This window comes from Acomys minous (genome assembly GCF_964271855.1).
Source record: "Acomys minous genome assembly, chromosome: 9".
NCBI lineage: Eukaryota > Metazoa > Chordata > Mammalia > Rodentia > Muridae > Acomys > Acomys minous.
Genome location: NC_140490.1, coordinates 35,732,715 through 35,744,156, shown reverse-complemented (window position 1 = coordinate 35,744,156; position 11,442 = coordinate 35,732,715). Strand labels below are relative to the sequence as shown.

Here is an 11,442-nt window from a genome sequence, read left to right as displayed (position 1 = left end):
TGCCCACAGAGGTCCGAAGTCATCATTTCCCCTGAAGCTGGAGTTACATAAGCTGCCTGACGTTATGATGGGAACCAAACTCAGGAATCAAACTCAGGTCCTAGGGTTGAACAGCAAGTACTTTTAATGACTGAGTCACTTCTTTCCTGCCTCCTTTTTTTTTTTTTAACGATTATTTATTTATTACATATACAGTGTTCTGCCTGCATATACACCTGCAGGCCAGAAGAGGGCACCAGATCTCAATAGAGACAGGTTTGAGCCACTACGTGGTTGTTGGGAACTGAACTCAGGATCTCTGGAAAGCAGTCAGTGCTCAACCTCTCAGCTATCTCTCCAGCCATCTAAGTCATTTCTTAAAATAAGATTTATTTATTATTTATAGAGTATTCTGTCTGTATGTGTGCCTGCACGCCAGAAGAGGGCACTAGATCTCATTATAGATGGCTGTGAGTCACCATATGGTTGCTGGGAATTGAACTCACGCCCTTTGGGAGAACAGACAGTGCTCTTAAACTCTGAACCAAAACTCCAGCCCCCAGACTCATTCCTTCTTGAAGATGTGCCTACCAGAAGGTTGCCCATGCTCCAAAGGATGGTCCATTCTTACACATACATGGGCAGTACTAACTGGACCTAGTGGCTTATATAAAAGACGTGAACTTGGGATGGAGTGCGTGGTAGGGGGAACACGTGGAGTCAAGTACTAGTGGTATAGATATACTTCATCATATACATGTGTGAAATTCCCCAAATCAAAAAATGTTTCATAAGCCAGTGAAAGCAAAGGACCCAGAACTAACCTGGAAGGGCATTGCCAATAGCATCCATTTTACTAGAACCTTTTTTATGAAGCATGTGTTGAGAAGTCCCACAACCCAGGCCCGCAGTTCAAGACCCAAAGAACTCCAAGCTAGCAGGAGAAACATTTATTCTTGCTTTTGTTAAGTAGATTATTCTCACCACAGGGTACATTGCTCTGAAAAAAAAAAAGTTTTTAATTTTTTTTAACAAAGAGTGGATTCCACTGTGGAAACTTTACCTTCACACTTTCTGTAGAAGAGTCGGGTGGATCACCATGCCTTTAGTAGATGTGAGGGCAAGGGAAGGCAAATGGCACACCCTCGTGCTCCAATAGGACTAGGACTCCTGGGAGTCAGAGGAGGAGAAGTAACTCCAGAATTGTGGCCGCTTATCAAAGGACACGTGTGGGTGTCTCCGTATGGAACTCAGCATAGGTCTTGGGCCAGGGGAGATGGTTGTCTGGGGACAGGGGCACTTGTTTATTCCTCCTCCGTGTTGGGCAGAGGCAGCCCCGCGGTTGGGCCCCGGCAGGTTCTTCTTCTGGTTCCACTCCGAGAGCTCAGATTTCCGCCCACACAACAACTTATCCTCCAAGAGTTTCCCCAGGGACGCCATGAGCTCATGGGCTTCAGGAGGCCCGCAGCTCATAAAGAGAGCCCTGTCTTTCTCAGATCTGTGTCTTGTGCTGTCTTTGCTGGAATGAAGCCAGTGAAAAAACTGTCCCATCTTTTTTCTGAGGTAACTTTCAGAAGCCTGGGGCTTCTTGCCTTGTTCTACTTTAACAGGCTGGCTCTTCTTTCCTGCTTTAGACGTCTCTAATCCTGGAGTGTCGCCTCTGCCATTTTGTTTTCTGCACTCTGGTAAGTCAGGTGTGAGATTCTTAAAGATTTGTTTGAAGACCGTTGGTTCCTGCCATGGATCCACACTGATCCTTGTGCTATGCAAGTGGGCATGCATGTCTGTGAAAACCGAGACGTCCACACTAGAAATGCTGGTGGAAGAAGACGGGAAGTAACCAGTCAAGCTGTCTGAGGCAAAGGATGCCTCGCTTTCATAGCCTCCAGTCTGGCTCTGGGCCTGACTGGCCACCTTGGACTTCAGCTCCATAAACAACTGTTTCTTAAAGTCTGACACTGCTGGGTTTTCAGGAACTGACATTCCCGATGGACTGTGTTCTGTGCCCACCAGAGAGTCTGGCTTAGTCCTGCCTGCGTTTACCTTTGAGGCACTTCCCCACTTGCTGCTAGAACTGGATCTGGATAGAAGAACGCTCACCTCCTCGTCTGTAAGGATTTCTCTGAGCATGCTAGGCGTCAACATGTGTTTTGGACTCTTCTCCACCCTCTGTCTGTCTTCTGGATGAGAAGAAGTAGTCGCCATCTCACTGTCTGACTCAGGTCCAGCCATTTCGTCCTTTGCGGGCTGCTCCTGTATGGGCCTGTTCTGTGGAGCAGTGTCATTCTGCCTCAGCGTGTCCAGGTTGGTGGGTCTGTCAGCCTCCATTGTCTGGACCTGCTCGGTCACCTCATAGCCAGAGCTAAGGTGAGATGGTCTCAGGGACCTCTCTCCTTCCCTGTCTACATGTGGGACCGTGAGAGGAAGGTGGTCTGTGATGGAGGCCAAGTTTGCTGTTCCCAGCTTGTTGGCGCTTCCTCTGAGGGCACTGGGGAAGTTACTCTTCAAACCTACCCGAGAAATACTGTTTGAAGATGAGGGGAAATAAGACTGACGAAGTGGCCACATTTTGTCTTCTCTCAAAATATAGAATTTTATGGATTCAATAACCCTGAGGGGGAGGCCCCACTTCTGACTCACTCGGAACCTTATAAGATGGGCTTCCAGCATCTTCCGGGTCCTGTGATCAAGAAAAGGTATTTTGGGAATAGAAGTATTGCAGTAAATATTTCCCAGGGGTGAGTTCCAGAGAGGCACGTCCTGAGCAAGCCATGAGCAACACACATTGATTGGGATCCGCCCCATGGTGATCTGCCAGAACTTCCTGCTCACGTGTAACCTGAGGATGCTTCTCGCCTGCCTTTGGTCCAAGCTCTTCCTTGAGACATTCAGGTATCCATTTTCCAAGCTGATCCTCGAGTGGCACACCCATTTCCCTTCTGTCTCAGGCACAGCCCTCAGTCTGTTCAGTGCATAACATCCTGAGATCACGTGTGGGCTGTCTAGTGGACGACATTTCCCTAGGATTTGTCCAACATTCTTGGCTGCATCCTTTCTTAGTGGAGGCTTCACTGAGACCCTCTCACAGAAGCTTTCTGAGTGGCTCAGTTCCCCAGTGCTGTGGCCCCAGTGTACAGAGCAGAAAGGCTTAGCATATTTGAGGCTGTGGAAAGACGTCCCTGTTGGTTTGAACTGAAGGTCCATCACTTCTGATCCTCTTGTCCTTTGGTAGGGCTGAAAGCCCCAGGCTGGGATTAGATTGTTTGGTCCATAGGGCTCGAGGTTGTCCTGAAGTCCACTGCTGTAATGAAAATGGCCAGGCCTGGGGACAGAGGTATAGGTCTGTGATGGCTGTCCGAGCGGTGGCAAGCTGGGAACTAGATGGAAGGCAGTTTCATACTGTTGACATTCAGGGACCAAACCCCACAAACTCTCCTGATGATTCTGCAACAAGTGGTGTTGCAGGTGTTCATTTCCATGTAAGGCGTCAGAGAGTGTCCTGTTCGGTGGTATTTGGAGAGCGCTTCCACAGGGTAGAGACGGCGCTGCCACGGGAGAGAGCGGAGACTGCATGTGGGCCTGAGGGTGAACCTGAGTGAAAGCGAGAGTCTGTGGCTGGGGCTTAGCGTTGGGAAAAGGCTGAGGATGCACGGAACTGAGGGGCATGGGCTGGGGCTGGGGAAGGCCTGGGGACCCGGGGTCCAGTTCTAGGGCTGTAGCAGCTTTACAGACCCCATTGAACAACACAAGCTGAGGCTCTAGAGAGTATCTGCTCAGAGGGACCAGGAGTGTGGCCACAATGGACTCGCTGTGCAGAGAGGGGAGACCCCAAAAGAACTGGCTGTGTCTCTGCCCCAGGTCTCCCCTGAGAATCTTCCCACAGTGGAGCTGATCAGAAATCCCAAACTTCCCTTGTTTCTCTTTGAGCTTCAAGCCAGTTTTGGGGAGTGAGGTGTCCTGGTCAATGACAGCAGGACCCAGCGAGTTCCATGAGGCTGTGTGTTGATATTCTGACCTCTTGGGCTCTGGTGATAGGCCATCCTCCTTTTTAACCTCCTCCAGAGTCTGGAAAGTCATTCTCTTTTTCATTTGTCTCTTTAAGAGTTCCTGTGTGAGAACAATGAAGAAAAAAGTAAGGGGCTGCTCGTGTTTATAAGGCAGCATACATCCCCTACCCCGGGGAGCTTTCTCCTGCTGAGAGCCACAGTGTGGCGATCTCATGAGGCGTGTTTTCTGGTGAGGACTGTGGAGCCACCACATTTGAACAGGAATAAGAGATGAGCTACCTACTGTAGACAAAGTGATCTGGTCAGATAACAGGGTGATTTTTTTTTTTTTTTTTTTTTTTAGTGTGAAGTATTTTCAGGGAGGAAGGGTGTTCGGTTGGGGTAAGGAATGGTACTAAGAATTTCAAATCGAAGGGCGGATTAGGTCCTGGTGTCAGAGAATTAATTACCTAGTGACAATGCAAGAGAGTCTGCCAAGGGGGTGCTCTGGTTAGGTGACAAGATGGAGGGGAAGGTGGGAAAAGGCTCGGACAGAGGGGCTAGTGTTGGCTTTCCAAGGGGGTCTAGGGAGGTTGAGAACAACCACAAGAGCCACAGGGGCCAAAGGGACTAGAGGTGGGGCGGTATGTGCCGGTGATGCCAGGGACCTCAACAGGACAGGGTAGTTACTGCAGGGAGCTGCACACATGATGCCCATGCTTGGGCTTCCAAGAGCGAGGTACAGACTGGCATGAGGACCAATACAAAGACCAGGGGGCCACTGGTGGGCAGCCTCAGCTAGGATCATCTGATGTCTGCCACAGCCTGTTACCTCTCTGACCTAAAAGAAACCTAGTTGCTGCAAATCTCCTAGTCACTCTCAGCGATGATCCCTCCCTCCCAAGACTATTATTGCAGGCTGCCCCGAGCTCTCAGGGTGCACAGAGCACACCAGAAAGGGATCAAGGCTAAAGGAAAATACTTAAGTTACCTTGCAGAACAGACAACTTCTTTCCTTCTTCTGTTTCTCTCTGCAAAGTCCTCCAGCCTGAAAAACAGAAACAGTAGTTTATATGTGATTATTAATCTCAATTGTCATTTTGGTGGGATGTACAGCCCCTAGGAACAAATGCCTGTGGGGCATTTTCTAGATTACAATAATGAGCTGGGAAGACCTGTACTAAATGTCAGCACTGACTGCTGGGGTGGGGCCCTGGACTGCACACTGAGGAGAAAGGTGGCCGAACGCCTCTTGTGTCACTGCTTCCTACTGCAGATGCGATGTAAGGAGCTGCCTCAAGCTCCTGTCACCAGGGTTCCCTGCCAGGGCAGAGTAAGCTTTAACTAGAAACCAAAACAACCCCTTCCTCAAGAGACCTTGGTCCGGGTATTGCTCTGTGGTGGGCTCTGTCGGGGTATTGCTCTATGGTGGGCTGTCAAGGTATTGCTTTGTGGTGGGCTCCGTCAGGGTGGTGACAGTAAAAGTAACTAATCCAGAAATGAAGGCTAAGACACAAGGACACTACAAGAGTCCTTTTCTGGGAAACACAAGGCATCTGAGTGCTCCAGAGCAAGGCGCTTTACATGATGTACCTACATCCAATCAACCAACTGCTTCACACCAATTTCTGTATTAGTTATTGTTTTGCTGCTGTGATAAAATACTACAAACAAGCTGGGCATGGTGGCACACGCCTTTAATCCCAGCACTCGGGAGGCAAAGGCAGGCGGATCACTGTGAGTTTGAGGCGAGCCTAGTCTACAAAGTAAGTCTAGGATAGCCAAGGCTATACAGAGAAACCCTGTCTCGAAAAATTAAAAGAAGAAGAAAAAAAAAAGGAAAAAGAAAAAAAGAAAAAAGAACAAAGCAACTTATAGAAGAAAAAATGTAATTGGGTTTACAGTTCCTGAGGGTTGAGTCCACTGTGCCGAGAATCCTGGCAGCAGGCTGGAGCAGCTGAGAACTCATCGCAAGCAGGAAGCAGAGCGAGCAAACTTAACACGGTGTGAGTCTTTGAGCTCTCCCAGGACATCCCCAGGGTCATACTTTTCCCTCCAACAAGGCCACACCTCCTAAGCCTCCCCCAAAACACCACCACCAACTGGAGACCAAGCATTCAAATGCTTGAGACTAGGGGGGATACCTCATTCGAACTGCCACATTCTGAGAGCCAGGGCTCTGAGAAGTGTCTCAGGGGTGACTCTTAAGCATTTTCTCCGAGAGGACCTATGCCTAGCAAATGACGTCATCAGACCATGGGCCTGGGACCTCAGGAGGGGGCTCCCTGCGGGGCTCAGGTGAGTGGGGGAGAACTTTGGCTTTGAGTGTTACCCACTGTTTTTCCTTTAGTTCTTCCCTGATACCAAGAATAAAAGAATGAGGATAGTATTAGCTTTCTGGGCCATCGAGTCAAGAACAGTGACTTCAAATAACAGTTTCCCTCCACTTACTAACATTGAAAGACAGTCATTTTCAGTTGTTCCTTCTTTGGAAAACTTGATGCTCTCAGCGCCCAGTCCCCTGTTCCAGGCATAGTCTCAGGCCAGCAGCCACAGCTTGGGGACAAAGCTCAGGCTCCAGGTTTTGCTCAGAGGCTTAGGGGCCTCTACTGCAGCCCAGCTAAGGAAAGGCCTGGCGAAGGGTCTTGAGAGGTGGAACAGGGCAGACTGAGTGTCAGAGACACCGCTCTGCAGAGAGCCCACCATGTAGAACCAAGCCAATGAGATTTAGAGTCAGTGCTGGGCCCTAGGTCATGGACTCCCTGTTACACATAGAGAGGTGGACTATGGGTCCAGATGAAAACTTTGCTTCTCCTTGAATATCCGTCCCACCAGACCTCATGCCCTAGGCAAGCAGTGTTCTCTTCTCTCCTCAACATCCCACTTCAGGCATCTCTGTGAGACAACCAAACTCTTTTTTTTTTTTTTTTTTGGTTTTTCGAGACAGGGTCTCTCTGTGTAGCCTTGGCTGTCCTGGACTCACCTTGTAGTCCAGGCTGGCCTCGAACTCACAGTGATCCACCTGCCTCTGCCTCCCGAGTGCTGAGATTAAAGGCATGCGCCACCACGCCCGGCTGACAACCAAACTCTTTAAACTCCCCCCAATAATGTGAGAATAGAAATGAGACACATCAGCAACACTCTTTCTGGGGAGCTCACCATACTGCCTTACCTTTTTGAGGCCTTGGCCTTTCCACAGTGATAAAAATGAAGTCAGTATCAGGTGTGACAGACACAAGAGAAGCAGCCCCTGTACTCAGGAAAGGCCAGTGGGTCAGTGTCCAAGAGCACTGAGCCAAAGCTCAACCGTGGCTTGGCATCGCTTTTCAGAAACGTGAGAACCTTCTGCATGGTGTGACTTTCAGGTGTGGCCGCCTGAGGCAGCTGAGATAGGTCGTGTGAGCCTCAGTGCAAGTACCCAGTCTGCATCACAGAACAAGGAGTCATAGAGGGTTTGTGAGGGCAGGAGGCGGGTAGTGAGGGCAGGGAGGAGGGTGAGACCTCAGCATCCGCTCACCCTCTGGTGGAGGCCTCTGTGGGAGTCTACTGCCTCATCCCCACGCTGCTTCCCTCACTTCGTGCCCCACAGGGAACCTTCCTGTCTGCTCCCTCTGTGGTTGTAGCTTCACCTCAGTCCCCCTTTTAGTTTTTTAGCTCGCAGTTCAGATGCAACTATATTTTACTGTCTTGGAAGCCCAACCGCCTACCTGGAATTCTTGCTTTTGTCTGGATTTTGAGTCTCATTGCCACAAGTGTCCTTTTCACTCAGACTAGGAAGAAAAGCCCTTTTACTCCTTTATAGCGCTGACCAGAACGTCTTCATGTTCCGACCAGTACGTTAGCATCTTTAGTCAGGGTAGACTCAAACCAGTGGAGCTTCAGGTAAACCGAGATGAAGTGGAAGCTTCTGGTTTCTTTGAAGACTCAGCTGTGTCATGTGAATGTGTTTTTTGTTTTGGTCTTAAGTGTGGGATGTGGGAGTGTTTAAAATAGGTTTTTGAAAAATTGAAGCCTACACCAGGACTTAGTCTCTCTCTCTCTCTCTCTCTCTCTCTCTCTCTCTCTCTCTCTCTCTCTCTCTCTCACACACACACATACACACACACAAATCAGTGTACTGTTCTTGTGTGTGAGAAGAGCCAGCCTTCCCTCTTTAGATTTCTCCTACATCATTATTTTGACCCCAGTTTCTGCCACCTCTGCCATGTCAGTGATTGCACAGGTGGTCCATGATTCACTCACAGAGCTGGTTGACAGTAGGCCTTTAGAGTGAGTCCCCAAGTCCTTGGTGACAGAGTGGGAGCCAGGATTGCCAAAGCCAGGGAAGAACCTGGGTTGAAGCATCTCACTGATTACCCCTATACTTGCTATCATCACCCCGTAATGTTCCCAAACTGAAGAGTCTGTCCCCTGTAACACAAGCAGCATTTCTTCTCAGGTTTAAATAAACCCAAGACTGTGTGCCGCACCCTCCCCTACACTTGTTCTCGACTTTCTCCTCTAGACTCTAAGCCCGATATCACTTCATACTATACAGGCCACGCCTCTCAGGAGCTCTCCTGTGATGGGAGCGACTCCAAGCTAGGCAGAGCCCCTGTCAGAGGAGCAGGAAGACAAGCTCCGTTTCCCTGGCTTGCAACCTCGGCCAAGTCTTCACCACTAGTGCCTAGGAGAGAGACATGGCTACCGGGTGGTCACAGGCTCTGCTGTGAGGCTCACAGGCTGGTTGAAGGATGGTATTCCGCAGAGGTCAAAGCCGCATGCCGGAAGAAGAGAGCCCAACCCCTCAACAGCTACAAATTGCCAAGCAACCCGTGGGATAGACTAGGGGCTGTAGGTCAAGACTGCTAGGACACCCCTGCTCAGTGAGGCTTTCCTGCCCTTTTCTTCAGTTTTCTGCTATGAACTAACAGTCCTGTGGGAAAGATGCTTAGACAACACTTGTTGCCTTTTAAAATGACATTACTGGCTAGATATTTTCATGTACAGACCTGTACCAAGAGTTAAAACCTACATGAAGTTCCAACAAAGATTCTTTCCCTCAAATCATAATTTGGTTTGCTTCCAATGCCTTCCAGAAGTTCCTCCAAAGCTAAAGGGAACAAGAAACCAAGGACAGTGTTCTCATGTAGATTTGCAACAACTTTATTAGGATGTAACTGGACACTGTGAGGCATATTTCGCGTTGCCAACAATAGCGCCACTAACATTAAATGATAGGCCATCCTACACTGACTGCCAACTATCTCTGATAATTGCTACCCATCCTACCCAGCACCAATCGCCCAACACCCTTCGTGGGCTCTCTCCACAGCCTGGTGACATCAGACAGGCAGCAGCTGTGAGCATTTTCTCAATAAATAAAACTGAGCACAGAGAGGATAAGTACCTTCTGTAGGTGCCACAGTAAGTCACAGAAACTCACAAATCCCTGCTCTCAACGCACCATTTAAAAATGTTTTTTCTTTTAAATATTTATTTATTATTATGTACACAGTGCTCTGCCTACATGTACACCTGCAGGCCAGAAGAGGGTGTCAGATCACATTATAGAAGGTTGTGAGGCACGATGTGGTTTCTGGGAATTGAACTCAGGACTTCTGAAAGAGCAGTCAGTGCTCTTAACCTCTGAGCCATCTCTCCAGCCCCCTAAACAGCATGTTCTTAACAGGTAGGTCCTAGTCTTGAAATGAAAGCAATTCACAGCCGAGAATATGACTTTAATGTAAAGTATTGACCAATTTTTTGTGTGCTTGGTCATCTGCTATGTTCACAAACTGTCCTGTGTTCTCAGCATGGACAACCCCCTCTGCATTCCTGCTTTTGAGGCCTGTGCTGTACACTCATCTCAGTGAGCTGTGTGCTGATGACGCAGTCACGTATTTACAGCAATCTACCTTTAAGATTTGGATGTGTCAGAGCACTTGCCTTTTAGGAGCTAACAGACAGCAGGGGAGCACCCTGGCACCTCCTGTAGCATTTCCTGGAGGACTCACAGTGCCACATAGAAAAGCGGTCCTGCAGCCCATGGCTAGAGGGCACACTGCTGTGGGTCTGTGTTCTTTGTTTGGGACCACACGCCCAACTTCCTAAGAGTTCTGCTCATGCTCTCCCGCTCTCGTCTGTCCTGTCCCTGGGTTAGGTCAAGTGGAAGCTACAATGCACAGACAGAGAAGCAGACACATACACAAACACATTAGAACAATTGTGTAAGGCTGTTTTGCCTGCATATCTGTCTGTGCAACACATGTACACCTGGGCCTGTGTTCTCCGCCTGTGAGCCACCTCTCCAGCTCTACAAGGTTCTTTTCGCCTGTGTGGAGGTCGCAGTAGTTCTAAGATGCAGAAGGATGATCTGGGGGTGACGAGTCAAAGAGACTTTCACTTCTGTAACAACCTTTGAAATGCCCTTTCCCCCATAGACAGTGCACAGCATTCACTGCACCTTTGGTTTGTAGTAAGAGGATGTGTAGTGTCTACATTTTAGCCACTAGCTTAGCTAGCTATTTTTGCTGAGGAGAAACCATCCACTGTGTTGTGGTGGTGGTGTGTGATGTTGGTGGTGTGTGGTGTTGGTGGTGTTGGTGGTGTGTGTGTGTATGGTGGTGTGTGGTGGTGGTGTGTGTGTGTGTGTATGTGTGGTGTGTGCTGGTGGTGTGTGGTGGTGGTGTGTGTGTGTGTGTATGGTGGTGTGTGTGTGTGTATGGTGGTGTGTGGTGGTGGTGTGTGTGTGTGTGTGTGTGTGTGTGTGTGTGTGGTGTGTAGTGGTGGTGGTGGTGGTGTGTGTGTGTGTATGGTGGTGTGTGGTGGTGGTGGTGTGTGTGTGTGTATGTGTGGTGTGTGGTGGTGGTGGTGTGTGGCCATGGAGCATGTGGAGTAAAAGTGTGACATGCTTCTGTTATTTTTAAAGCATTTCTAAATTTGCATAAGAATAGAGTATATGAAAACGTTTTGAATGCCTATTATGTCAACATAAAGGCCATTCACAGAAAACTTCCAAGCTTTGTATGAATGTAAAAGTACATGTAAATAGCCCCTCCCCTCAAGGCTCAGGCATCTATTTGGAGGAAGGAACAGGAAGCCTGTAAGCATCAGAGGTGATGAAGTGCCCCAAGAAAACCGTGCCCTCCAGACACAGCAGGACTGATGCACACATGAACTCTGCAGACTGTCATAGCGCGCACAAGACCACACAGGTGCCGAGGGGCTGCAGGCAAGCCTGTGGGGCATTTCCGAGATCAGTGATGGCAGTGGGAGGGCCAGTCCATTGTGGGTGCTACCACCCAGGCAGGTGAGCCTAGCTGGTGTAACAGAACAGCAGCACCCCTCCATAGTCTCTGCATTTGCTCCTGCCTCCAGGTGCTTGACCTAGCTTCCCTCAACAGACGTGACTCAGGACATGTAAGCCAAACAAACCATTTCCTTCCAATGGTGTTTTAACACAGTAATAGTAACTCTAACTAAGACAGATTGTGGG

At 49.1% G+C, this 11,442-nt stretch overlaps 1 protein-coding gene across 1 annotated transcript; it reads right to left on the bottom strand.

Annotated features, from left to right (window-relative positions):
* Positions 1 to 324: 324 nt before the first annotated feature.
* On the bottom strand, positions 325 to 7,218 carry LOC311605996 (spermatogenesis-associated protein 31D1-like). The gene is made up of 3 exons (XM_084796893.1): positions 7,138 to 7,218; positions 4,957 to 5,013; positions 325 to 4,086 (listed from the first exon to the last, which is right to left on the bottom strand). Exon 3 carries the CDS (start codon positions 4,066 to 4,068, stop codon positions 1,141 to 1,143), a length of 2,928 nt encoding a protein of 975 aa, XP_084653019.1. The 5' UTR covers positions 4,069 to 4,086; positions 4,957 to 5,013; positions 7,138 to 7,218; the 3' UTR covers positions 325 to 1,140.
* Between the last annotated feature and the right edge of the window lie 4,224 nt (positions 7,219 to 11,442).

Bases quoted from the DNA above. Each gene is read 5' to 3' on its own strand.
- LOC311605996 (XM_084796893.1), bottom strand. From the start codon at position 4,068: ATGAAAAAGAGAATGACTTTCCAGACTCTGGAGGAGGTTAAAAAGGAG.